General features: G+C 43.3%; 2 protein-coding genes across 3 annotated transcripts in view; one reads left to right on the forward strand and one right to left on the reverse strand.

Moving 5' to 3' along the window:
• The first annotated feature begins 2,732 nt into the window (after nucleotides 1–2,732).
• On the forward strand, nucleotides 2,733–10,621 carry mfsd4b (major facilitator superfamily domain containing 4B). The gene is made up of 4 exons (XM_026142986.1): nucleotides 2,733–3,314; nucleotides 5,736–5,904; nucleotides 5,990–6,106; nucleotides 7,863–10,621. The coding sequence occupies exons 1-4, from the start codon at nucleotides 3,036–3,038 to the stop codon at nucleotides 9,113–9,115; spliced, it is 1,818 nt and encodes a 605-aa protein (XP_025998771.1). The 5' UTR covers nucleotides 2,733–3,035; the 3' UTR covers nucleotides 9,116–10,621.
• Nucleotides 10,622–11,017: 396 nt separating this feature from the next.
• rev3l (REV3 like, DNA directed polymerase zeta catalytic subunit) overlaps nucleotides 11,018–27,879 on the reverse strand; it is a 91,293-nt gene continuing 74,431 nt past the window's right edge. The window contains exons 14-32 of one of the 2 annotated variants that reach the window (XM_026194838.1): nucleotides 25,613–26,523; nucleotides 25,373–25,458; nucleotides 25,046–25,171; nucleotides 24,276–24,468; nucleotides 24,052–24,163; nucleotides 23,762–23,877; nucleotides 21,910–22,028; nucleotides 20,994–21,112; nucleotides 20,688–20,829; nucleotides 18,983–19,227; nucleotides 18,398–18,506; nucleotides 17,743–17,949; nucleotides 17,428–17,537; nucleotides 14,903–15,017; nucleotides 14,605–14,718; nucleotides 14,179–14,369; nucleotides 13,446–13,692; nucleotides 12,494–12,709; nucleotides 11,018–12,087 (exon numbers count right to left, since the gene is read on the reverse strand). In XM_026194838.1, the coding sequence (XP_026050623.1) occupies nucleotides 11,947–12,087; nucleotides 12,494–12,709; nucleotides 13,446–13,692; nucleotides 14,179–14,369; nucleotides 14,605–14,718; nucleotides 14,903–15,017; nucleotides 17,428–17,537; nucleotides 17,743–17,949; nucleotides 18,398–18,506; nucleotides 18,983–19,227; nucleotides 20,688–20,829; nucleotides 20,994–21,112; nucleotides 21,910–22,028; nucleotides 23,762–23,877; nucleotides 24,052–24,163; nucleotides 24,276–24,468; nucleotides 25,046–25,171; nucleotides 25,373–25,458; nucleotides 25,613–26,523 (3,619 nt within the window). In that variant the 3' untranslated portion in view covers nucleotides 11,018–11,946. Of the gene's footprint in view, nucleotides 12,088–12,493; nucleotides 12,710–13,445; nucleotides 13,693–14,178; nucleotides 14,370–14,604; nucleotides 14,743–14,902; nucleotides 15,018–17,427; nucleotides 17,538–17,742; nucleotides 17,950–18,397; nucleotides 18,507–18,982; nucleotides 19,228–20,687; nucleotides 20,830–20,993; nucleotides 21,113–21,909; nucleotides 22,029–23,761; nucleotides 23,878–24,051; nucleotides 24,164–24,275; nucleotides 24,469–25,045; nucleotides 25,172–25,372; nucleotides 25,459–25,612; nucleotides 26,524–27,879 lie in introns of both variants that reach the window. The other variant, XM_026194837.1, reaches the window with a different exon arrangement.

Below are 27,879 nucleotides of genomic sequence, written 5' to 3' on the forward strand. Positions count from 1 at the left end.
GCTTTTACTTGTTTTTTGTAGCTGTTCGGTCATATGTGCCTCTAGAAATGATATGTGCCAACCAAAGAGATGCTTTGTTTTAAATTGCATGATTTATTTTTACTTGGTGATTACTATAGACCAAAATCGTTGAGACAATCTGCTGAAGTTAACACACCAAAGCCTAACAGTATTTAGTTGCTGTTATTTTGCCATCTAATCCAGCCACTGGCTTTATTTGCTGCATCTTTACTGCTTCCGTCCTTTTCCATGTATTCTCCCCAAAAAGTGTTCTTAAATATGAATGTGTCTACATTTCCTCTGTTGCAGGATGTGTTGTGAACAACAGTGTATGCAATGTATGTAAACACAATTAATTTTAATCATTTTAAAAACAGTAAAAATATTTACTTTTAAGTTATCTGGGTTTTTTTTAATTTATGCCTATAGATCATAGAAAACACTGAAGTTCATTTAATCAAGATGTAAAATCAAGTGCAGTAAAACTGAACATGAACAAAAACACTTTATACCTTTGAACCTGTGAGACACTGACATGCCACTCCTTCACAGTTTTTCTCTAATAATCTTTATCTTCTTTTGACCCATGTGTGAGCGTGTGTGATTAGATGATTTGTCTAGATTTAGTCCTTCTGCACTTTTATTAGGTTATGGATCTCAGTAAAGGAACCAGGATTTCTTAACAGTCAGAAAGCACTGCCTGGGGGTGGGGAACACGTACTGATGTGGAGCTAATGAATGTCCTATATGTAGGAACCCTGGCGTCATTGTTGCCCAGGTTAGGACACATGAAACAAATGTAAATATTTGTCTGGACTGTTATTATTTAGTATCAGGCTCCCTGAAAAGCCTTCAAATGATCTAAAATACCGCAGCATGAGACCAGGTAGAAATATCACATTTGCCATATCGACTTCTCCTTATTGAGTCCATGTTAAACCTAGAATTGAATTTAAAATCCTCATTCTACTTTACAAAGTCATGAATGATCATGTCCCTTCATATCATATAGGCATCACAGTAACATATTATCCCAACAGTGTTCACCTGATTCAGTCAGGATTTAGAGTTCATCACAGCACAGGAACAGCACCAGTGTAGGTTACTCATAATCTTTTTATGGCCTCTGACGGTGGACTCTGTGCAGCATTCTATGCAGGGTCAGCATCGGAGCATATGGGCAACTCTGATAGAGGATTTGATACCAATCACTTTGCTATTCTATAAAAAAACAAAGCCATAAAAGGAGACTGAAAATTCATATCACAGCAAGTAAGAACCACCGTAGGTTCCCAACAGCTAGCACAGCAGACAGTGCTTGCGGTGCTCTTTATTTTTTCCTACAGTGCTTAGTCCTTGTTGTGCATCGTGTGTGTCCAGTGTGTTTTTGCAGCTGCTCTCCTTCTTGTTGCAAGCTCCTCTCTGAATGGTCCCAGCATGCTTCTGCATGAATGGGCGGAACTGATCAGAAAATATGTGACAAGTGTTCCAGACCTGCTCCCACAAAACCACACCATGCTGCCACATGAAGTACACCGCAAAACCTTTAAGATTTACATTTAAGATTGACCCCTGTATGTTTTCTTCTATGCTTACTTGTTACGTCAAGGCCAAACTACTGCAATTTCTTATTAGAACCTCTCTTATAGGTGTTCAGGCTCCAACATACCACAGTGAGAGTGCTACGTGAGGTATTTTAATTAGAAGAAGTTAATTTAAAGTGGAGTATTTTACTAAATAACTACAATTTCACAAGTATCTGTAATAGCTTTGACATTTATCTGAGAGCTATTGTTACCAATACCTTTGAAATTAAAAGACATTCTTCTTCTCGTTCTTAAGGAAATATAAGATTGTATAAATTGTAGTTCATAAATAAGGTCAAATATAATATTTATATGCACTAATGCATTGGCATTAGCAGTTATTCTACATAGCTGAGAATTTACGAAAGAATATTGGACTTGAAATGTTTAAGGGAGAAAAGGGGATTTTTAAAATTCAGGTCTTTGAAGTCAGTTCAGTTTTATTTATATAGCACCAAATCACAACAACATTTGCCTCAAGGAGCTTTATATAGTAAAGGAAACACCATACAGTAATACACAGAAAATCTCAACAATCATATGACCCCCTATGAGCAAGCGCTTTAGGGACAGTGGGAAGGAAAAACTCAATTTTAACAGGAAAAACCCTCCAGCAGAACTAGGCTGAGGGAGAATTGAGTGAAGAAGAAACACAGTGCATCGTGGGATGCCCCCAGCAGCCTGGACCTATTGCAACTTTGCTGCCAAGTAATTAAAGTTCTTACACGCTTTGGTTTTTATTTGTGCTCAGCCAGTTTACTTGGTACAAACTCTAGATGGCGCCATGTGCTTTCACTACAGCCAGGCAGAAAAGGCTTCTAACTACGACTATGACAGGACACCGGCAGCCCTGGATCATTTGGTGCTCTTGAGCTGTGAACAGCCAGTAGAAACAGAGGTCTTACTCTGCCATGATTTCAGGGTACTGAAAAGCTCATAAACAAAGCGAAGCGATCGCCTGTTTTGGCACATGGCATTCTGGGTTTTGCATCGGTCCCAGGTCCATTGATTTGCAATAATACGAAAACGCACAGGTGAAAGTGATAACATTACAAAACAGTGCTTGCTGATTAATATAATTAAAGTAAAAAAAAATATTCAGGTTATTCAAAAGGAAGGTGTCTCTTTACACACGGAGTGAGCAACAATCCCAATAGATGATCTTTGCAAACCTTCAGCAGCCATACAGGCAGCAGCTGTTGACATATGGAGGGATTCCACAGCTGCAGCGGTGGTACCCTGCGGTCACCGTCGCATTAAAGATGTCCGACTCAAAAAATCCGTGTATTTAATAACCAACTGCGGCCTTCAAACACGAGGCGCCAGAACGGGAGGAGATAAAAGACTCGCTTTATTATCTGTAGTCAGTCAGCAGTTGTGCGGCGTTGTGACAGCTCACCATCACTCCCAGCAACACTCTCTCTCTCTCTCGGTGCTAGACCGACAGCTATGTCTACGTCCGTCACGCGTGACACCGATATTAAAAAGAAGCACGTCCATTTCGCCAGTATGGAGGAGGACGACAACGACGACAAGGAGGAGGACACCCTGTTTGACAAGAGGAAGGACACTGGGCGAGAAATGAAGAACGCATTAAAGGGGGCGAAGAGAAAGACCACACAAAACAGCGACGACCGGGTGGAGGTGGTTGGCGGAGGAAGGGGCGGCCAAGGAGCAGGCGGCCGCTGGATGGTTACGCTCGCGCTCTGTGCATCTTGCCTGGGCTTGGTAAATAGTTAGGAGTGGGAAGTTAGCTTAAACCTGCCGGTTCATTAAACAATTCTCTGACTTTTCTCATTCCTTTAAAAAGGAAATGAATTGGAAAATTTTAAATAAATAAATATAATGTGGTAACTGAATAGATTTATTAAGTTGGTTGGGATATCTACAACAGTTAACTAGTTGGCTAGCTAGGGTTGTATTAATGTTATCCGTTAGCATATAGCCATAAACCGCTAGCTTATCACGGCTGTCCAATATTCATTTGCGTTCTTTGGAATTTCTACTGAAGTCTACTCCAGGAAATTAATTTGAAATGTCAGAAGATCTGCAGTTACTTATATAGTGCCATAATATAGTAGATTTTTGGCCTGTTATGGTTCTGTCGAGCGTTGTAAACGAAGGAGACCTTTCAATTTAAGTCGTACTTTGTGTCCTTAGGTTGTTTTTGACTGGCCCCACATGTCGGTTGCCTTTATAGTTGTTATAAAGGTGCAACAGAATGTGAATCTACGTACACAAGGTGGTCACATGTGCTTGTAACTATTGAATAGTAAGCAATATTACGGTTGTAATAGTTCAGTGAATGCAGCAGTATCCTGCACAACCGGATTTTCATAGTTGTAAATCTCGCTCTTCAACCATTTATTCCGCATCAGATTAGTGAAATCCACCTGCACACACTGGACGACTTTCTCCTGCATTAACCTTTTCTCCCCCCATTGGGCCTGGGGAAGAACATTCAAGTTTTGTTGTTTCAGCATCAGATTATCCTGTTAAAAAAGTGGGGAAATGGAAACTTTTATTACAGTTATTTAAGGATTGATATCAATCAGCTCTGATTGATGCCAGTGTCAGCTCTGCAGTTTTTGTTGTCACTGAGTGTGAACTCAGTGTAGAGAACAAAAAACTTGGAGGCTCTGTGAGCAAAAGCTCCACTTCACTTTTTTGTGTGATGCGAAGCAGTTAGATAAGCATGCTGGCACTGGTAAAAGGAACGGATAAACTCTGAGGATTATGATTCCAATGTTCAGTTTAGATTAGATTAGCCTTTGTTGTCTCCCTTCGAAGAAATTTTGCTTTGTCATTCAAGAAAAACCATCACATAAATTAATCGTCATACCATTTCACATGCACACACTTACAGTTTACTTATTACTATTCAAGGTTCAAGGTTCTTTATTTGTCACATGCATAGTTATACAAGTATAACACACAGTGAAATGTAGCCTGACACGCTCCTCGACATGTGCAAAAAAATTGGGGGGGGGGGGGGTGTAGAGGAAGAACATATATATATATATATATATATATATATATATATATATATATATATATATATATATATATATATATATATATATATATATACACACATTGGGTGAATGTGCAGTAGTAGCAATTCAATGGTTTGACAAATTGGAGCACTAAAGAAAATATAAATATAATTTGAACAACTCACAATTTGGTACCCTGTACCTTTTACCTGATAGTATTAGCTTTATATTCTCTAGGTTTTTGTGTAAACCGTGTGATTTATATCTCTAGGAATTTTACAGGCCACACTTTATTGCAGTTTCCTCTGATAGCACCTGGGGGGAAATGGAGGGAGCATGCCAGTGGTCTTTCCAGTCCTTTGCATCAAATTTTGAACCTTTGATCTGAGCTGACAGACAGGTTACTAAACTGTGTAGTATTGCCAGAACAGATAGCAGATTCAGTAGTTAGCATATAAAATAAGTAAAGCTTTCATCCACCCCAGGGAGTTTAGAAAGTGTAAACTCTGGAAGACTAGTTCTGGCACTAATGAATCTAGTATACATGAGAGTCAAGGTGCGTGAACGAGTAGAACTGACATTTAACTGTTTTTGTGTTTTCATTAGAAAAGCCAGGTGCTGTCTAGTTATACAGGAGTTCACCTTCATCTATAGCATGGTGTTTAACAGTATGTGAGGGAGTGTAGTCTTAAATCATGAGCTGAGGTCCACAAACAGTAATTGTGCATAAGCTTAACTATTCTCTAAATGTTTATATTATATTAGTTATAGTAGTTAAACAATTATATGCAAATTAGCAGGGATCAAAAAAAAAGTTTAGATTCGTTTAAATTTGTAAAAATTTTTCAGTCTTAATTTTTCTCAACAGAAATCCTAAAATAAACATTTGTGCAGTATGTGTTGATACGTTGCCACCTCTGTCTTCACCTCGTGTCTTGTTGCTGACAAAAACACAGGAGGAGGAGGTAAAGTTTTCATTGGGGGTGAGCAGAATGCACAGGGTTGGAAATGTTAGTTTAGTTCTCCTAGATCCTGATGCGATCATTTGTCATTGATCTCTCAAGGAGATGAGACAAGTAGGACAATGGAGGGAGAGGAGTGGGTCCAACAACAACAGTCGTGGCTTGCTCTAAGCTTTGTCTTATTTTCTTAGGGGATGTGTATCTCAGTTCTTGGCCCCACACTGGAAGACTTGGCTGCAAATGTGAACCAGGATATCGGCAACATCTCCTACATCTTTGTTGGCCGCTCTGCAGGCTACGCCGGCGGATCCCTATTAGGAGGCATTCTGTTTGACTGCATGAACCCCCATCTCCTGCTAGGTACCTTTCTAGCTTGTTGTTCTTGCTGGCCGGCCTTTGCAGTCATTTTATGAGATTGATTTTGCCTCCTGTGGTAATCTTCTAGGTTTGTCCATGCTGCTCACGGCTTCTGGAATGTGTGCCATCCCTTACTGTAAGCAGGCTCTGCTTCTCACTGTGTTCATGTCCAGCATTGGGATATCCATGGGTGTTATAGATACAGGTAAGTAAACTATTGATATTCACTGTATCAGTGAAAGTTCAATGATTTTAACGGTCAGCCTCAGCTGATGAGTTTGTGCAGGGCTCAGAGCCACAAGTGGCTGTTTTTACCTCTTTTTCTCATCATTCTCTCGCCTGCTGTGGTGATGCATGTTTAAATGAGGGCATGGCTTAGCTGCAGCAGAGTGAATAAACAGTAGTGGAGTCCTGTTTGTAACATTGAGGGAGATGGTATGAGTAATTCAGTGCAATAGACATGGGCTGCTGGGAACTTCCCATGATATGATATGACATTCCTTTTGGCTCTCGGAGGAGGCGGACACACTTTTTCTCCTCTCCCTTATCTCCCTTATCTTCCCTGCTTAGTTCTTATGTCCTTGTCTAGTCTCGTGTTTTTTGTATTACTTTCCCTGAAACACTCTCTCACAGTCTGTTTCTAAAACCTAAAGAGAATTATGGATTTGATCAACTGGTCTCTGAATGCTATTGACACCCTTGTTGCTTTTCTGTGTTTATTGTGCTATGGTGTGTTGATATCTGTGCATTCCTGTATTATCCTTTTGTGTTACACATTTCGATGTTTTTTTTCCTCGCTACCTAGCCTGACCTGTCTCCCCAATGTGATGTTTGTGTATTGTATGTACGGTCGGCAAGGTCTGTCATCTCGGTTGTGGGCAAAAGACCAAATAAAGGCTATCTCATCTCATCTCATATACTGAGCATTTATTCTCAACTTGATTCTTTTCACTCTACATGTGTTTATCCACCACTTTAGATTTAAAGCTTCAAACCACATTACCAACTCGTCCACAGCGTGCCTTTCCTGTCTCCCTCTGTTCATCCCTAACTGGTGGCCAGTTTTTCCTTCCGACTGTTCCCAAGTGCTTTGTCATTAATGTTGTCTCATCGTGAGGTTTTATCTCTAACGTTGTAGGCTCTTTACCCTAAAATACAATGTGCTTTGAGTTGACTGTTGCTGTGTATTGGTGCATACGTAAATAAAATTGAATGAAAGTGAAACCGTGGAGAGAACAGGGCACCAGTGACAGACCTGCTAGTTCTGGTGTTCTGTGGTTCAGCTGTAAGAACAAAGGTCTCACTGAGGGACAGTGGGCCCTCATAGAGTTTGTTTCCAAAAGGTTGTTCAGAAACATGCACAAGTAGCATGCCGAAGGTAATTTGTAGCACTCTGGCAGTGCTTCTCCTGATCCTCCTCTCAAAAAACGAACAGATACTTGTCCTGCTGTTGGGTTAATGCTCTTCGAAGGCCCCTTTCAACTCTGCTTGTGTAACGTCTCCTCTCCTCTATACTCTTGACACTGTGCTGGCACACACAGCAAACTTTTCCTTTTCGGGGTGTTGTCTGGTTGTTGCTTCTTCAGTGCACCTCTTTTCACTTTGATGTGCACCAGAAGAAGTGAAATGAATTCATAGTGAATTATGTTTCCTTCCTGCAAATTGACCTATAAAGACCTTACAAAGACATTTACAAACTGTTTTGAAATCTTGTAAATCTTGCATGTAGTTAGTGCACCACGTGGTATTAGGCCTGTAGAATAATCCTTCATCTGCTTTTGCTAACAGTGGTAGCTTATTCTTAACATCATAAGAATGGAAACTTGCCGATGGAGTTATTTGGAGTCATTCCTTGTTTTGTCTGATTGTGATTCTTCTGTTAATCTTTTTTTTCTAGTTTAGCCAAAGCAAAGTGATGCTTGTGTCTCCATTCTTAACTATGTGTTTCTCCTGTGTGTCAGGTGGTAACGTGCTCATACTGGACACGTGGGGTGAGCAGTCGGGGCCTCACTTGCAAGCGCTGCACTTCAGTTTTGCCGCTGGGGCCTTTGTGTCTCCTATCATAGCCAAGCTGGTGTTTGGGACTGACTGGAAGGGCACTGAGGCCATAGCACCAACCAAGAGTACGCCTTCCACAGAGCCCCAGGTGACCAAAACCGTCAACACTCAGGGAGTCTCGCACAGTACCCTCAACTCCACCTGGGCCTACATCGTGATCGGTGCTTTTGTCTTTCTCATGTCCTTCCTCTTCTTCATCCTTTATTCTCGCTGCAGCGTGTCACGTGCAAAACCCCGCTCGGCCTCAGGAAAGCCCCTGGTGGCCAAATATCATGTGGCTCTTACAGCCCTCCTTTTCCTCTTCTTCTTTGCCTACGTCGGTGCTGAAGTAGCATATGGCTCCTTCATCTTTACCTTTGCTAAGGAGTACATCCACATGGCTGAGGCGAAGGCAGCTGGGCTAAACTCCCTGTTCTGGGGGTCATTTGCAGCGTGCCGTGGGTTAGCCATCTTCTTTGCAGCCTGCATGTACCCGGGAAACATGATCCTGCTCAGCCTGTTGGGCACCGCTATCTCCTCTCTTCTGCTCTGCTTCTTCAACAAGAAAGAGGAGGTCCTGTGGGTGTGCACTGCTATCTATGGGGCTTCCATGGCTGCCATTTTCCCAAGCGGCATCTCGTGGGTGGAGCAGTACACCACAGTAACGGGGCGCACAGCGGCAGTTTTCGTGGTGGGTGCAGCGCTGGGCGAGATGGTGCTGCCAGCACTCATAGGCTTCCTGCTCGAGAGGTTTCCAAAGCACCCGCTGCTCATGTACCTGTCACTCGTCACTGCCATCTTCACCTCCATCCTCTTTCCAGTCATGTACAAGCTGGCCTCGGTGAATGATGAAATTGAAAGCAGTGAATCCCAACGGGCACTGCTGGACTCAGGAGCTGATGAAGATGAGGATGAGGAAGAGCAGGATAATGAGGCCGATCAGTTGAACGACGCAGACTTTGAGGTCATTGAAATGGACGATACATCAAATTTTATGAATTCACCAAGCAAGATGTCCTCTCCCCCTGATGTCATGGCTCTAACAGACAGCCCCACTGCCCAAACCACACTGGTGTCAGAGCCTGCAGGCGCCACTTTCTCAGAGAGCATCTCTTTGGTAGGACACTCACCAAGACAGAACCTGCTGCTCTCTTTGGACCAAGAGAAGGGAGACTGAGAATGTCGGCTCAGTGACACGCCTCAACTGTCCATTTGCTGTCCAAGACCTGGAAACTCCAACATAGTTACTGTTTGTACTCTAGTAAAGGAAGCACTGACTAAGCAGTGCAGCTTATAAATCATACACACGCTTCCGCAGCTCAACTCAGTGCATCTTTTAAAGCTTTTGGACATCTGCTGGACAGTGAAGGATCAGATGTTGAAGTATTGCTATTTTCTTATAAATCATTTGACACTGTGTTCAATATTGTTGTGTCCTTATCCCCTCTGTAGTTAGGTAAAAGGTAAGGCTAGAATGAAAGTAAGAAATAGATCAGATATCAGCCTGATCCTGACTCAACGAACTTCACTGGGATCGTTGGCAACAGGTCAATCTATTCAGTTCAATTCTATGTTCTGTGTTTACTATGCCTTCCATCAGCAGTAGAGCACTGATTACAAACGGGAGAGCTAACATTTTGGTAACATAACATGAAGCCAAAAGCCAAGGGACAACAAGTTGTTATACTTCTTACATTTTGAATGTTTTTATGTTTGCAGTGTTTTTTGACTACAGCTAAGACTTCTCTGTCAGCTTCTTTCTTTGAGTTACTGGTATCACATTGGAGCTAGACAAACATGGGATTGATGCATCGCTAGAATTCAGTGCCTTGTTTGAGGACGTTAGGAGAGTGGATGAGCTGAACCAGGGACAGACAGCTAGCCACCCCCTTAAAATAAAATCTTGCACTGCAAATACACTATATTGCCAAAAGTATTCACTCACCCTTCTAAATCATTACATTCAGGTGTTCCAATCACTTTCATGAGCACAGGTATATAAAATCAAGCTCCTAGGCATGCAGACTGCTTTTATAAACATTTGTGAGAGAATGGCTTGCTCTCAGGAGCTCAGTGACTTCGAATATGGTACTGTGATAAGATGCCACCTGTGCAAAGTCCAGTCAGGAAATTCTGTCACCATTAAATGTTCCACAAAATGAAAGTGATTGCGATTGACAGCAGCTCAGCCACATAAAATAACAGACTGGGGTCAGCAACTTTGTGCACAGTCAATCACTGCAGACTTCTAAACTTCATGTGGCCTTCAGATTAGCTCAAGAACAGAGTACAGAAGGTTACAGAATTGCAAAGTGCAATGCAAAGCATCATATGCAGTGGTGCAAACTGCATATGATGCCACTGAACTCTAGAGAAGTGGAGAGGTGTTCTCTGCAATGACGAATCATGTCTACATCTGGCAATCTGATGGAGGAGTTCGAGTTGGCAGCTGCTAGAACAGTACTTGTTTGACTGCATTGCACTAAGTGTAAATTTTTTTTAATGGGCTTGGGCTTGCTCCCTTAGTTCCAGAGAAAGGGACTCTTGATAATTCAGCACACCGAGACAATTTCATGCTTCCAACTTTGTGGGAGCAATTTGGGGATGGCCCTTTCCTATTCCAGCACAACTGTTTCTAAAGACATGGATGAGGAAGTTTGGTGTGGAAAAACTGGACTGGCCTGCACAGAGTCCTACACCTCAGCCTGACAGAACACCTTTGGGATGAATTAGAGCATCCCAACATTGGTGTCTGACCTCACAAATGCACTTCTGGAAGAACACTTCTAAACCTCGTAGAAAGCCTTCCAGAAAAGTTGAAGCTGTTATAGCTAAACATGGAATGTCACTCAAGCTCATATGTGTGTGTGAAGGCAGACGAGTAAAGACTTTTGGCAATCTAGTGTGTGTGTGTGATGAGCTGAGCTGTACAGTGTATGCAGCTGTTTTCTGTTGCACTTTTGTGAAAACTGGATTTTTTTTTCTTCTTTTTGGTCTTGTGCTGTAATGGGTCATGTCACTGTGATTCCTCTGATTTTTTCTTTTTAAGCTCCTGATTTAGTGAAAGAAAGAAGGCATCTTCATACATTGATTTTTTTATTTTATTATATCAATCTCAAACCTTCACCCACAGCAATGTCCATTAAAAACAAACAAAAAGGATCTCCTTCATTATAAGTTTTTACATTTTTACAAATCCACAGATCCTGTGTACGGCTGCATGGAGTGGGAGGGTTAAAGATCAAATTTTAATGTAGTTTGAAGACGGTTCGCACAGTAAAATTGGAAACGTACACAAAACCATATATCCACAAGGAAATAATAGACTCTTCATGGCATAAATTACCAAATACAGTATTGCAGCAGTCCCACATTTAAAACTAAAAAAAATGGAGAGCTTTCCAGTTCCCATACTCTGTAGTATGAACTGTCAAATCTGCCAAAACAGACAAGGTTAAAGAAACAGAAAAATGGCACCTTCAAAAAGAACGCATCAAACTGCTTTGATTGTGTTCATGGTTGGAGCTGTAGTTGGTTAATGCACAGTGAGATTGGAGATGGATCTGTACAGGAACTATTTACAAAAAGACTGCAGTCAGTATAAAAAGGAGAAAAAGTCAATTAGTGGTTTGGGTGTAGTTCGTCTCTGAATTTATAAGATCTTTAAAAACCAGTTACAGTGAATACACAATACGACACATGTTCCATGATTGGACTGCACTCAGTCCCGCAACAGGCCGTCTGTTGCCGTGTCATCAAAAAGATCAGCTTCATTCGGCCCATAGCAGCTAATGGAGATGGCAGCAAACGAACACACGGCCTCTTCCACTGGAGGCATGAAGTAAACAGTCTCCATACTCAGAGAAATACTTTGAGACAAAATGAGAAAACCCGTCAGGGCTCAATCAAAGCACCATTTAAACTTTTACAACCAAATGGACAAACACTAAGATGGAAGGCCAGGAATTAGCACCAAATCAGTGGGTGGCTCCGGGACTCGGGAGCCAATCAGAACTGCTCCAGCAGCTGACGGAGGTAGGGGGCCTTGGAAAGTTGTCTGTTTACCCGGGACAGCTTGTAGAGGACGAGACAGTCGAGGGACACGCAGGGAACCTGCCGCTCAGCACTGCCACTGCAGTTCCTACAGATCTGTATGCAAACAGAAACACAAGCACACAGTGATCACACAAGGATGAGCTCTGGTATGGACACCACTCACAAACATGTCACTACTAGTCTGACCAGAGAAAAACTGTGGAGTCCGACATTGTTTAAGCAAAACTGCACACCAACTCAACCCGAGTGATTGCTGCCACCAGGCATCATAACTGCTGACGTCAATTGCTGTCTTAATAAATCTAGATTTATCGCCAGAAAGCAGTTTCCGTGTTCCTTCAGTGTCGCCTGCTTTGAGTCGTATCAATTGGGTAAATGTTTAAAGACAGTGCGACAAAAGCAGGAAGAAATAAATACCTGTAATCACAGAAGTTAATGGTCCAATTATTATTCAAAACCTTAACAGGAGCTCATATTCTGTGCGTCCTCAACTTCTCACCTTCAGCAACTGCTCTTGCTGACTCTCCCACTGCCTCATGTCCTGGTAGAGTGTAACAGCGACTCGCTGAGGTTCAGCACGACACCGTGAGCACACACCCAGCTGGGTCAGCTCATCACACACAGGGCAGTGAAGCGTGGTGAAGTACTGGGAAATTGTCCCCTTCCTCCCCGCTTCCTCCCCACCCACCACGGAGGAGCAGGATGCCTTCTGGATCTGGAGAGAAAAGAGCGATGTAGCTGAAAACACACGTTTGATTGATCACTGCTGCTGGACTATATGCAGACACATGGAGTTAACATGCACAGCATCTTCATGGACATAAAACAGTGTGAACTACGTGATCATGATACTTTTCAGGTTTGTTAAGAATCCTACCGAATATCATTAGATGCTGAAGGATCAGAGATCAAAGATTCAATTTTTTTAATACAAATACATACATTCAGGATTTTGTGTGTGACTCTGTTTTCACTGGGAAAAAACAAAGACATAAAAGGAGTCAGTGGCACTGGAGCCGCAACCATTTATGTATCTGACTGTGATTAGTAGCTATGCCAGCAGATGGCGTGTGCACTCTGTCAGACTTCAGGAAAGAAACAAAGACTGAGGCAGCAGCGCTGCAGCTTGACTCATTTAGTCATCAGCAGGAAGCAGAAGAGATCTCTCTTCATCCTTTGTTCTCTCTAAATGACAGACTGCTTTTATTTTGACAAGAGTGGAAGCAGAGGGTGACCTCTTTGACTTGCCACAGTCAGTCAAAGGAAGATACCAATTAATCTAATTCATCCTCCAAACTCAGTATTAAGTTGATTGTGTGTCTTTATGATGTTCCTGGTTCTTTTTTTTGTTTTGAAGGGTTTCTTATCTCCACTGCTGCTGCTCTGCTTCTAAATGGCAGCGGTGAGACAAAAACATCACAATGGCCCGTATGTCTGCAAGTTGTCCTCACCCTGGGGAGCTCCTGGTACCAGCTGAACACGTCGACTCCGATCAGCTGGAACATACGGGCCAGTGGCGGCAGGATCTGCTTAGTGATGTAGTAGGTGGCATTGAGGCGCAGGGTGGGGTCCTGCAGCACCTCGGTGGGCCGGCGGACCAGCTGGATGAGGGGCACGCCGGGTGTGCCGTACACAATGACATAGGGCACCCGCTCACTCACGCGTGGCTCCAGCCTTCGGTCATAGGCCATCATCCGTCTGAGGCGAAGCAGAAAAAAAATGAAGTGACAGCAGATGATGCAGTTATTGTTTACATCACACAGCCAACATGTTCACATTAGCAGCGAGAACGTGTGCTGGTGCTCTGAGAGAGAAAACACAAAATAAAGCAGATGAACTGAAGCAGGGCTCATAAATGCTTCTTCCTTGTGCATCTAAAAATCACTTTTTTTTGTCCTCCACTCGTTAAAAAACAGGTTGCCTAGCAACACTCAGGTACTGTACAGGCTAGTGCAGCCAGACAATGAACACAGTGAGGGAGGACTAATTGGATTCACGCTGGGTACTGTAACTGTAGCTGACAGCAAGCTCTTACTCACCATCCTGTTCTCTGCTGCACGCACACACAGACACACACAGAGCCAACCAGCAAACATTTATCCAAGCCACACTCCTGACTTCTCCTGTACTGTGACCACACACACACACACACACACACACACACACACACACACACACACACACCTGGTGAGTTCCAGCGCAGGGATGCAAGCTCCAGGTCTGTACGAGCTGCTGCCCCGGTACTCCTTGGCGAAGGTCAGATCCTGCATGCTTGCCCGGCCATCCAGAATCTTCATACACTGACGCTGCACAAACTGCTTCACCTGGCTAATGTCACGTGTCTCAAACAGCAGCTTGATGGAACGCTCCAGAATCTAAGGAGCACATGAGTAAAAGAACACAGGTATAAGAGGATGAAGATAAAATGATTTACTGGTAATCTAAGAGAGGTGTTGATGCTGTTTAATGTGCAAGCGGAAGGAGACGACCTTTTCCCTGACTGACACATGCAAAGCGGTCTGAGTAAACGGGAGCAGGAACAAGAGTGGCATGCCTGCGATTGGTGCACAACACAGTGAAAATGAGGGGAAAACATGGTTTGCCTGTTACCTTGGAAACAGCAGGGCAGCCGTCGCGGCGCACCGTCTCAATCCCTTTGGCATCAAACACGGGCTCCTTTTGGTCAAGGCTCTCATACATGTAGCCCACGTAACGCTTCTTTGTCTGCAGAACGCAGGGCAAGTACACCTGAGACACACACACACACACACACACACATAGATAAATAACTACATCTAATGTGTGGAGATGGAAAAATCACAGTGAACAGATGTTAGAGAGAAGCCGCTACCTTGTCTTATTCGCTCCCTTTGTGTGTGTGTGTGTGTGTGTGTGTGTGTGTATCTACCTTCTCAAACTTGAGCTTGATCGGCTTGGGGTTGGTTGCAGTCACTGCTTCTGCAATCTCTTTGCCGATCTTGAAAGCCTGCTCTTTGGTGGCTCCTTTCAGTAAAACAAACATGCTGCCAAACACACAAAAACACACAAGGCTCATTACTAATTCTTATCAAACAACCCACACTACATACTACAGTGGTAAACGATACGCTCTCAGAGGCTTCGCGTTTGGCTCTGTGCTTGAACACATCCCATGTGGACGAGCGAGTCTGGAGGAAAGTGTGTCCCATATATGCAAAGCATGCTGCAGTTTAAAACTTTATGCTTCTTCTTCTATTTGAGACTCTGCAGGTCAGAAACAATCCAATTCCCTGTCTGCCAAACACAGCGGCAGCTCTTCTTTAACGGACTGTCAGAAATGAAAGCTGTTAGTTAATTGGTGCAAGTGTTCATGAGAACACGGCCCAAGTAGACTCAGACTTACACATCATCACAGCGTAGTGACACACAACAAAGCTGCTGGTCATGTTCACACTCGAGTGAAGTTATGAATTTGTCAGTAAAGTTGTGCAACCTGTAAACCTGCCTGTTGTGCAGATAATGGAACAGTGACTGCAGGTTTCCCATGTGAGGACACAAACACTGATCAGGCCTAACATGATTACCACTGACAGTGAATAACACTTTGTACAGGTCTTACCAAGGGCATGCGTACTATTTATTTACTAGGGGTGCAACGATACTCGTATCGATATTGAACCGTTCCATACAGTGCTTTCGGTTCGGTACGCATATGTATCGAACAATACAAAATTTTTAATTTATTTTATCAACTTTCCTTCTGACGATGCTGTCTGTGTTGAGCGCTCAGTGAATCTGCGTTCGACTACTCCACCTAGGCTGCCCTGTGGAGCGCAGATCCACTGAGCGCTCAACACAGACAGCATCGTCAGAAGGAAGAGCGCAGGGCAAGCTAGTGAGACAGAAGTTAAGCTCTCCTTGCAACATGGCAAATTGAACCTCCCCCACCCTCATTCAGATCTGGCGCTTGGAATTATTTTGGTTTTCATGTGACGTATGACCCTGAAGGTAAGTGAGTCATGGACTCAAGTAAAACAGTATGTTGGATGTGCCACGCAATGCTCAATTACATGGGTGGGAACTAGTGTGTTAGCGCAGTTAGCTCGTTAACGTGTTGGCCGTCTAGCCCCATGCACGGGGCGATCAGGGGTAGCTCGTTAACGGAGATTTGCCGTGTTGTGGCGTTAAGGTCATTTCAACGAGATTAACCTGAAAGCACTAGTGGGAACACAACGAATATGACTGCACATTTACGCCGACATCATCCTAGTGCAAAGACAAGTGGAAGCAGACAAAAACAACAAGCATGCTACTAACTTTAGCCGAGTCATTTAGACAGCTGTTAGCACATGATTCTCCTTATATGTTTAATATGCTGCTGAGAATATAGCCCAGAAGAAGCGGATAGTATAGCTTTTATTTTGGAAAGAGACATTTCTCTGTAATAAACTCTCTTTTCCAAAGATGAGTGATTCCTCAATCAGATACAGGGCTCGCAATATCGCTAGCCCAACGTCCCGGGGCTAGCGATTTTTTCAGTCGGGCTACCAAAATCTATCTCTGCCCTGCCCGTCGGGCTTTTGTAGGAAGGAAAAATATATGTCAATGCTTTTGCATTCTTTCGGAAATGTAGCTGGGTAATTATGTCATTGGCATCGGTGAGCCACTGTCAATATGTGACATATTGAAATCGTGTTTGAATTTGCGCTTGTTTTTTGCTTTCACTTTGCAATCGTGCGAACTGTGTATAGAGAGCGACAGCACTGATCTGTGAGTGATGATAATTTGTGCACCAATTCCTCTGACATCGTCTTATTAATTGTTAGCTTACTATGCAAACATGACAAGTGAAATCTCCCGCAGCTTAAACATGTGAGAGGTTGATCGCGCAGAGAATCGCTGAGCTTATGTGAGTGCGTGTGTAAAAGCAGCAGGATTTATATTTGACTACGATGACCTGGATGACTGAGAACCTTCACAGACAGATATATATTTCAGTTCTGCTGAGCCAAATAAGACAGGTCAGGGTGAAGAAGTGACAGCCAAAGAAAAGCTTACCACAAAACGGAGAAGTTATAACAAATCAGACTATAAGGCAAAAAGAAAGTGCAGCTTTATGGTTTCATGGACAAAAGAATTTCTGTGGCTGCAATATGATGAGCTAAATAACCAGGGCTGCACATAAGTGGTCCGCAGGTGCGTATTCGCTGTCAAAATAAAAAACACGCACAAGGGTTAGGGTTAAATTTAAAAACTGTACTTTTGAGTTAAAATATATATTTATAATTTTAATAAATGACAAATTAAAAAGGCATGAACATTTTTTTGGATCGAAAAAATATCAAACCGTGACACCGAAGTATCGAACCAAACCGAACCGTGAATTTTGTGTATCGTTGCACCCCTATTATTTACATCTGAGAAAAAGTCAAAAAGTCTTGTAAAATTGCTTACCTGTCAGTGTCTCCGTACACAACACGCGCTCCCCATTTCTTCGTGTCATTGACCATCCTGATGGCTCTCTCCAGGGTCTCTCTGGCTTTGTGGACAATGCTGTCTCCAACCTGGACACAGCAGATTTAATAAATATTGGAGCAAAGGGGTTACGACTACATTCACAGCAACACTGACTCAAGGTAAAGGCCCTACAATAATACAGAGAAAATAGTTTGATTGACAAAGCAACAACAACTATTTTCATGGATTATAGTGGTATCGTACTGGGAGTGCACAGTGCAGAGACCATATAGCAGCTGCTGCTGAGCCTACCTCCACACTGGGCATGCGCCCAGAGTAGTTAGCAGCGGTGTATCCAAAGGTGACGTTGGCGATGAGCTTGAGTCCGAGCTGCCGTGCGTCCAGCAGCTTCGTCAGGGATTTGTCCTGCTTGTATGTTTTCATGGACTGCTTCACCATGATCCTTGTGTTGAGGATTTCCTCCAACATCATGGGCAGGACACCTTTACGCACTGAAGACTAGAACAAATAAAACACAGATCATTTAAAACACAGATTTTTTTTTTTTTTTTTACAATGAAGAAACATAAAGTAGGGTTGCACCAAAACTCTAAGAAGGACCTAAAATGGGCCTGATCTGCAGCATGGGGAAGCGCTGTAACTTAGAACGTAAAAAGCAATTTAGAAGTTTAGCTTTAGGCCCACAATATCTCTCAGTGTAAATAACAAAAATAAAGATGTTCCTGATCTACTGTGAGAGCTGCTTAAGTAGCACAACAGGGTAAAAACGGGCAATGTGGAGCAATCAGGCAGTGAATGAATGGAAGCACAGAGATCACAAAGTGGGTTTTCTTAGGAGGCACTGGCCCTTCACAGCAACTAATGAGACAATCCATCACAACGCCAACACTAAGAGCTTGGTGAGGTCTCGTCAGAGACAACGGTCATGATGATGAGGTTGCTGTACCTTAACGAAGGCGATGCCACCAGGCGACACGGTGATGTCGTTGCGGAGCTGGTAGAGGAGCTCGGGAGGGACTCGCAGGGAGGTGCAGCCAAACTTAAACTCATCAGGCCTGAGACAGAATGTGAACAAGAACACCAGTTCAATCACTTAACATTATTCTTGCAATGTGAATATTACTGTCTGGAAAGACAGCGTCAGGTATAAGTGAGAAAAATGCCCGTGTAGAAATCTGAACTGCACCCCACTGAGCTGTCTCTGCTGAGGATGAAGCCTGTGCACGCCTGCCACAAACCACTCTTTTTGTGTTACTTCAATGTAGCAGACATATGCATGTGGAAAGAAGTGTTCATGGCTCCTTGCTGTTGCTATGCAACCACACAAATCTCACTGAAAACCTGAACTCAGTCTTAAGTTGCGCTGCTCGCCGCCCTGAGCTGTGAACAACATGCCGAGCTCTCAGCGTGCCTGTTCCATTAAAAATAATGAGGGGAGGAAGCCGCTGCCAGAGGGAGATTTTCCTGGCAGGCGTGCAGTCTGAGCGAGTTCTCTACATGCTGTAGCTGTGTGGGCCTGTCATGTCCTTACGTTCCCAGGTTGTCCACATGGCCGAGGCAGGTGGAGAAACAGTAGTTGTATGCGATGACAATGGAAGGGTAGAGCGACTGGAAGTCCAGCACAACCACCGAGTTGCTGTAAAAACGGGACTCGGGCTCCATCACCAGAGGGATGCACTGTGGAGCCCTCTGCTGGGCACGCTGCTGTATGCTGGGCGTCACTGGGACGTAGTTTAGGGGCTTGGCCACACGCAGCATCATGGACTCCACACGGTACTAAAGACAAGAGGAGGAAACAAAGTTTGACTTATTATTCCTTTTGTTCCTTCACACATCCAACTGGAATTTTTACCACCTGCAAACAAAACTCTTAATGATGTCTTAATGACAATCTCATCTGGAGCACGCTCGGTGTGTTTAAGTAACTCAGAGTTTTTAGGGTTTTTTTACTTTTTAGTTCATATTTGGCAGGTGGAAGCAGCAGCATTGGGAAACATACAAAAAGCTGCAATCAAGTCAAACAGATTTCAGCTGCATTCAGTCTGTACAGGAAGTCAGAGAATCACTCATACCCTGCTGGAGCTGATTCAGATTTAGGAAGGTGTTATCAGACCCCAGTATCAGGTTGTATTCAATCCGCAGTTGTTAAAATGTTTTACGGGCGCAGCATCATCCCTGTTTGCAGAGCAGATGTATCTGTCTCTCTAATAAGTAATATTTTTGTGTTAGTTAATATTTAAATCAAATTGTCTGTGTAACTTCTCAGTCATCCGTCATGGTCACCTTGAGAAATCGAGGAGGCGGCAGTTGGATCCAAGATTATAGGGCTTTGAAATCATGTGTAGGCAGTGATCTCTTCAACTAGAAAACATCAACATCAGCCACACATTTACTGTGTTAACAGATTAAATGTCATACTGTTTAGTCAACCTCTGAGGCAAACAGCTGTGACACCAGTTGAGAGCCTAGACAGTTTCCCATTGTGCTCTGAGGCTGTGACTGCATGATGTTAGCACACGTCAGCATCAGTGTGCACAGAAATCTGTGCAGCAGTAAGCAGTGATCAAACCAGCACAGGCGGGGCTCGTCTACAGTGAGCTCAACGCTAAACCAGCAGAGCAGAAAAACACCTCCAAAACTGGATGAGAATTACTGGACAATTTTAAAATTACACACACACACACACACACACACACACGATCCATTGTTAACATCCAAATGCTGATGAGTGTAACTCTAGCTCACTGCAACATGATTTCATCCCACTTTCTTACCGTACACTCGTCAGCATTTTTCGATGTGAAGACGGTCATCAGCTATACGACCCACTTTGTTACCCACTGACAGATTTCAGGCTGCACCACGCGGAACTGGGTTTTTAAAATGTTCTCATACATTTTCACCAACATGGTTAAAACCCTGCTCACACGGCACTGAGACAGAAGCATGCTCTAAACTTTTCTCACCCCATGACTGAACCTGAGGTTTCAAAACAAAAAAAAAAAAAATCTGCAGTTATCTCACACAGAGAACATCAAAGGGACTTCATCTACCTGAACAGTCAACTATTAACTAACCAGGAAGGATAGACTGACCTCGGTCGATTTGAGCCGGTCGAACTGAACCACAAACTTGGATTTTCCATAGAAATGCCCTGCCTGTGTCTCCTACCAAGCTATTTGAGGACTGAACTAAAAATTATTGGGAATTGTTTGTGAGTGTGTGTGTGTGCATGCCTGTGATCCTCGGGTCAGAACGTGGAAAAACTGAATTCCAAACAGCCTGGCCAGCTCGCTGGTTCTGCCAATGATGTCATGTTGCTGCAGGAGCTGCATGCAGCCACGCACACGGCTCACGTAGTGATCCACCATCTTCCACCTAGAGCAACACAAACAGGATAATCATATAAGCCAGAGTTACAGAGCTGGCTTCAAGGGAAGAGTCAATTATGAGAAATTTACAACCATCTCTTTGTACTACATCTTTTAATTTCATGTAAGGTAATGTCCAAAAAGCTGGTTGTGTTTGACCCCGGCACAAACCTGTACAAGTCTGTGTTGTGGTCAAACCAGTCAGAGAGAGTGCGGGGACTGTAGAGAGGGAAGCGCTGGTGGAGCACATGGAAGGCCACGTTTTCAAAAGTGTAGTTGTTTAACGTCACCTGGAGGAGGAAAGAAAAAACATTTTCTAGTTCTATTTTTCAAAACTGCCTCTCTCTGACGTTTACACAATTTATGGATCAGAATCAAATAATAGCAATAACAGAACGCAAGGAAAAGAGTAGCACAAAGGGTTAACGTTTCCTCACTTCAACTAAAACTCTGAATCTTTTACAAGAGATGTGTTAGCTTACTTAAATGTATACAAGTGTCTACATGTGACCACTAATCACACATTGTAGTCTTTTTGTGGATGAGCTGTAGAGATCTCTCTCTCTCTCTCTTTCTTTCTCTCTCTCTCTCGATATATAGATATATCTATATCTATAGATATATCTATATCTATAGATATAAATATATCTATATCTATCTATATCTATCTATATCTATATCTATATATCCTAGCTGACTGAGGGAATCCCCGTGTATTCTTGGTGAGAGAAAAAAAAGTAGTTTTAATCCAAAAGCAACAGAGCACACAGCATAAAGCTGCAAAACAACTGGACCAGTTCAGACAGCAGCAGCTCACAGTAAACAGAATCAAACAACAGGACAGAGAAAACTGGAGTCACTGGGGTTGAGGGAATGTAAAGACAATAATAACTACTTGATGATAACATTTTTTATTTGTTAATACGAGAGCTTCACTTTATATGAAACTATGAAAAAAATAAGAGTCACAGAAAAAGCAGCAGCAGAAAAAGTAAAGTGGGGAGAGCCGTGCTGGAAAAACAAGTGGAAAGACAGAAAGTAGGTCACGAGCTACAAAGCTGTGAGGAGGTCATGCCAGGACACCTGCCTCAGTTTTCATCACCCTCCACAGGTTAAGGGTGATGCGCCCGATGATGTTGATCTCTGTCATGGTGTCGGCTCCGTACTCATCCCTCTCTGCAGCAAAGCGGTTCTCTTTGGAGTCACCTGAGGACACGCACAGAGCCAGACAGGCAGCCGATTACAGAGGAGGGAAGCCGCCAGAGGCTCTCCATTCAGCTCGAGTACACAAACACACACACACACTCAAAGGGAATCACACATTCACACACTTATACAGGCAAACACATACACATACATGCTGTATCAAGACTCAGTCACAGGCACACCACAAAAATGGGGCTACACGTTTGCACTTATATTATCTACAATGTGTACCTACATTATGCACCAGATCCAGCACACACACCATGTACTGGCTTTCATTAGCCAAACTCACACTGTCAGATTCAATAACAGGGATGCACAGTAAAGTACTGCGCGTGTTTAATATGTGGCTGCACATTTAGTGCCAGCTGCTAATTGTGGATCAACCCTGATGAGTCACAAGCACATTTTAAGAGGGAATTTCACACCTAGTGAGACAGGAAGATGGGAAGATGTATTCGCCCCCTTTGTCACTTTAGTTTTTTCCATATTTGTCACGTTCCGGACTGTCTAACATTAAAATCTGACAAAGACAACCTGACTAAATCCAAAATGCAGTTTTTAAATGATAGTGTCATGCATTAAGGGAAAATGTTCTCGAAGCCTACCTGCCCCCATGCCAAAAATAAACCTTTAATTCAGCCTCATTTGAGGGTTTTGGAAAATGAATGGCCCGTTTAAAGCCACGGCAAAGCATCTGAATTTGAATAGAAATCTGAACTGTGACTATGCCACGCCAAAACTTCCACTACACGTTTTTCTTCAGAGGCATTTCAGATCATTCTCCTCATATGTAACATCACTGGAGCTTCGTGCAATGAATTGATGGTTGGACATTCTCCTTTAGGATATTCTGTTGAGAGCAGAGCTCATGGTTCCATCGATTACAGAAAGTCTCAGCAAAGCAGCTCAAGACCATCACACTACCACCACCGTGTTTAACTGATGACATGATGTTCTCGTAACAGCCAACTCCAGATGTAACAGGACTCAACAAGTTCAACTCTTCTTCCTTCAATCCACAGAATATTTTGCAGAGAATTTTGGAATCATTGAGATGTTTTTTTGCAAAATGAGACTAGTGTTTATGTTCTTTTTGGTCAGCAGATGGATCTCTCCCTTTATTATTGAGTCATGAACACTAAACTGACAGTTTTTGAGGCAAGTGAGTCTCACTGTCGTGTCCCATGGACACCGCCTTTCACTGGAGTCAAAAGCCTCAGAAGTGTCTTTGCTTACTCTCTTCATAGGTTGTGCACATTTGTCTGCCAGGGTCTGGCTGCCCACATGGAGGGGGGAGACCTTTCGGCAGAAGTGACCATAACTGTGCACTACTGTGTAACCCCGGCTAACCACCTGTACTGAATTATCTGATCTAGCTCCCTATGACTTCATCCACTTCCTTAAAAAAAGTAATCAAATTGAAGAAAGAAACATCTTTGGCCAAAAGTATGGATCAGAGCTGCATGAGAAGACAATCTTAAATTACAATCAGGTATGGTTTTTGATTTTATTCACCTACTTTCAGACTCACTTCTTCAGTGTGCCTGAGGGTGTAGAGGTTAAGTCGTCACTGTTTGTGTCTAAATCGAACATGCAGAGCTACCTGCTGAAAGCTACCAGCGGCTGAAAGTAGCTTCCTCTCAAAACCCCCAAATCTTTACTTCTGCGTCCCCTGAACTGCCATACTGGGTACCACAGCAGGGACTACTTTCAGTGGCTCCTGGCTGTACCTGGCACTCGTGACAGCTGCTGGCACAGATCCACTCCAAGTGCTGAGGACCGCTGAAGGAGGTAGCCCCAAGAATGCAACTGCACCTCGTAGCCCACCAAGATGTCCGGGTCAAATCTGACAGAACAGACCGTGTTAGCAGATGGAGATCATTTCTCAAAACAAATCCCACCCCCACCCCTGTAGGAGGTGTAAAATCTACAATGAAGGCAAATTTAAATGATAGTAATGATGCACTACAGTTGCAGCAACTCTGCCCTTGGTTCCCTTTCATAAAACAGTTGCACACACCTCCTCATGATGGTGACCAACACGTCAAACAGCATCTTCTCATCAGCAGCGTATGTCACTTGCAGCCCAGAAACACCTGATCTGACCAGCAACGGCGTTCTTCCTCTGGATCCTGCGGGAGCGATTAGAAACAGAAAAAAAAAAAACAGCCAATTATCTAGTGGCTTTAAAACTAGTGATCGAACCTTATGTTCTCGGAGGAAAACACCGCTCGCGTGCTTCACCTTGGCCGGAACCTGGATGGTCTTTATCTACCACGATGGCCCCTGTGAGCTGGGTGTTGTCTACATCAGGCAGGGGGGTATCTGAACTGAAGCAGTAGAATAAGGCACATATGGGGTCAAACTCGGGGTCAGGTTCGAGGTCACGGCGGGTTCTTGCATGAAGCTCCATGGTCATCAGTGTCAGGTGCTGGACCTGAAGATGGAGGCGGAAACAAATACATTTGAGGTTTAATAGACTAAAAGCAGCACATCCTGTCACCCTCTGCCTGTTAAACCACAGTCTTTTATTTCGTATTTAGCTCAATCATTAATATAAATAAATAAACCATCCACTCTAACAGAAATTACAGTATTCAAGAGATATTAAAGAGGCCTGAAACCATGAAAACATGACAAACCTCTCTTTGAATTTAATGAGATCTACGTGTGCTGGCAGTGATCTCAGTTACGTTCAGGCCTTTTTGGAAAAAGCTTGAACTTAATCAAATCTGTGCATACATTCAAAACACCTGTACTCAGGCCTACATTCAAAGCTGGGTGTGTCTTGGTTTTATTTAGTTGTTTTGTGTAAAGCATATCGATTTGGCGATAGGACAGTCAAAGTCGAAAGCAGGATGTTGTGATGATACTTGGGGAAATAAATCCTTCTTCCCAATCAGGTGGACACTTTCTCTTAAAAACAAAACAAAGCAAAACCAACATCTAACCAGAACAAAGCCATTTATTCATCGACTTGGAAAAGAGCTACAGGTTAGTTGCCCTAGACTTACCTCATGCAGAGCTTTGGCATCCTGTAGGTTCTGCATGCTGACTTTAAAGCCGTAGGAGTTGGCTATACTTGGCCCTTCGATCTGAGAGTTATCTTTCTTTGGCACATTCAAAGCAGCAAACTGATTCTGTGGGGGATAAAAAAAACATGACAAGAAAAGTTGGAATCAGGAGGAAATCACAGGCACATCAAACGATCAGCGACCTGAGAGACAGGACTGCTACATGCAATGTTCTGTAGTGATACTAAATAGTTGACTTTCTGACCCGTGCGGCTTGTAGTTTTTGTTTTAAAAGTCTAAAAAGAAAAATCACAATCAGTTTTTGACCTTCATCTGCGTGGTCAGTAACACTCTTCTCAGGGGGTCTGCCTGGCTCCGCCTCCTCTGCTGAAGTCTCTGAGAAACAGGATCCTCTGCAGCGGGAATTAGACCAGAGAAGGAGTGAATAACAGTGAATATTAATAACAGAAACTCCATGCTGAATTTTCCCAAGTTAGGATTTACCGCAATTCTTTCTAACAGTTGATGGTGTCACAACATCAAAGGAGACAGATGCACATTCCTTACCCTGAGATATGGGTGTGCTGCACACTGGATCCAGATCTTCTTTGCTTCTCCATCGCCTCCTCAAGAAAGGGGTGCTGTGAATGAGCTGGGGACTGGTTCTCCTCTCATCCCTGTCACTGACAGCGAGAGGTGAGGGACTGTGGTTCCCTCTTAGCAGCTCTGGGGAATTACAGCGCATAGGTGATAGCGGTTCTGGAGAGTCTTCACCTGGCTTGTTCTCACTGAGCTGTCCTTGGCCAGAGGGGCTTGGTTGATGGGACTGCTGCCATGTAGGCAGCTCTGGGGACTCTGGACAGGTGGTTTTATCATCATCATCCTCTTTATTTTTGTCCTCCTGTTCAAGACAGACACTGCCTTTATCTGAAACTGGACTTGCTTCTGTGGATTTACACCTCAATCTTGTATTCTCCAGCGGAGACAGGATTAAAGACAGGCTCTGTTTCTTTCTCCTTTGAGTTCTGGTACAGGAAAAGTTACCACAGAGCTCAACCTTCAAGCTTCTGTCAGCAGCTGGCAATTCGCTTCTCTCTGAGCTCCCATGTTCCTCCACCTCCAGACCAGCCCTTTCTGTCTTCAGCACCTCACACTCTCTCCTGCCTTTTTGTAGACTCTCATACTGCTTTCTAGCTTTTAGCCACACCTGCACACGCTTGCGGCTTGGTGGGTTTTTGCAGGGCAAAAGCACCACCTTCTTATCGCTGGATGAGGATAGGTCACCCTCTGCCTTTTGTTTATTTGTCTCTGAAGCCTCTGCTCCTTGACAAGATGAGATAACGGTGGTGGCGGGGTGCGTCATGGCCGAGAAGGCCGTCTTCCAGAAATGGAGGCCTTCCAGGGACAGGTCTCCACCAAACTCTGCAAGTTCCCGAGCTAGCCGAGTGCCCACTGTTAGCTTACGGCCACCGACCTCCCTGGAGAAAAGACGAGGAAAGGATCAGTACACTCATTTCCATTTGAATTACAATAAATCATCATGTAGACAGTATAAAACAGAGCCAGATCAGTGGATTTCTTTTTGAACATATGGAAATTTCAGACATTTAATGATAAAGGATTGCGTTTGCTGTAGTCTAAAACAAATGCTAAAACTCTTTCCTCACTGGACTTCTATTCTCTTATCTGACAACCTTCCTTTTATTTATTGCAGTACTTTGTCGATTAAGATGTTTTACAACCCAATTAAAAAGCCTGTGAGGGAAGCTAAAAAAATCCCACAAACAAATATAAAACCTTACCAACCATCACAATCAGTTAGATCATAGGTGTCAAACTCTGGCCCGCAGGCTAATTACATTTGGCCCACAAAGCCATACCAAATTACTATTAGAGCTGGCCTACTGGTATTATACAGCTAATATATATATTAGGGGTGCAACGATACTCGATATTGAACCGTTCGATACAGTGCTTTCGGTTCGGTACGCATATGTATCGAACAATACAAAATTTTTAATTTATTTTATCAACTTTCCTTCTGTCGATGCTGTCTGTGTTGAGCGCTCAGTGGATCTGTGCTCGACAGTGCAGCCTAGGCGGAGTAGTCGAACGCAGATTCACTGAGCGCAGGGCAAGCTAGCGAGACAGAAGTTAAGCTCTCCTTGCAACATGGCAAATTGAACCTCCCCCACCCTCATTCAGATCTGGTGTTTGGAACTATTTTGGTTTTCATGTCACGTATGACCCCGAAGGTAAGCGCGTCATGGACAAAAGTAAAACAGTATGTTGGATGTGCCATGCAATGCTCAATTACATTGGTGGGAACTAGTGTGTTAGCGCAGTTAGCTCGTTAACGTGTTGACGCCGTCCAGCCCCACGCACAGGGCGATCAGGGGTAGCTCGTTAACGGAGATTTTCCGTGTTGTGCCGTTAACGTCATTTCAACGAGATTAACGCTGACAGCACTAGTGGGAACACAACGAATATGACTGCACATTTACTCCGACATCATCCTAGTGCAAAGACAAGTGGAAGCAGATAAAAACAACAAGCAAGCATGCTACTAACTTTACCCGAGTCATTTAGACAGCCGTTAGCACATGATTCTCCTTATGGGGACCTGATATGTTTAATATGCTGCTGAGAATATAGCCCAGAAGAAGCGTATAGTATAGCTTTTATTTTGGAAAGAGACATTTCTCTGTAATAAACTCTCTTTTCCAAAGATGAGTGATTCCTCAATCAGATTTTTTTTTTATTATTACTTTGTTTCAGCAACATTAAATTTAAAAACTGTACTTTTGAGTTAAAATATATATTTATAATTTTAA

Source organism: Astatotilapia calliptera, chromosome 15, assembly GCF_900246225.1.
Source record: "Astatotilapia calliptera chromosome 15, fAstCal1.2, whole genome shotgun sequence".
Taxonomy (NCBI): Eukaryota; Metazoa; Chordata; class Actinopteri; order Cichliformes; family Cichlidae; genus Astatotilapia; species Astatotilapia calliptera.

Excerpts from the sequence above, each read along its gene's own strand:
- mfsd4b (XM_026142986.1), top strand. The coding sequence starts at position 3,036 with ATGTCTACGTCCGTCACGCGTGACACCGATATTAAAAAGAAGCACGTC. Across the intron at positions 3,315-5,735 it reads GTGCATCTTGCCTGGGCTTG|GGGATGTGTATCTCAGTTCT; the intron begins GTAAATAGTTAG and ends TTATTTTCTTAG. Across the intron at positions 5,905-5,989 it reads GAACCCCCATCTCCTGCTAG|GTTTGTCCATGCTGCTCACG; the intron begins GTACCTTTCTAG and ends GTAATCTTCTAG.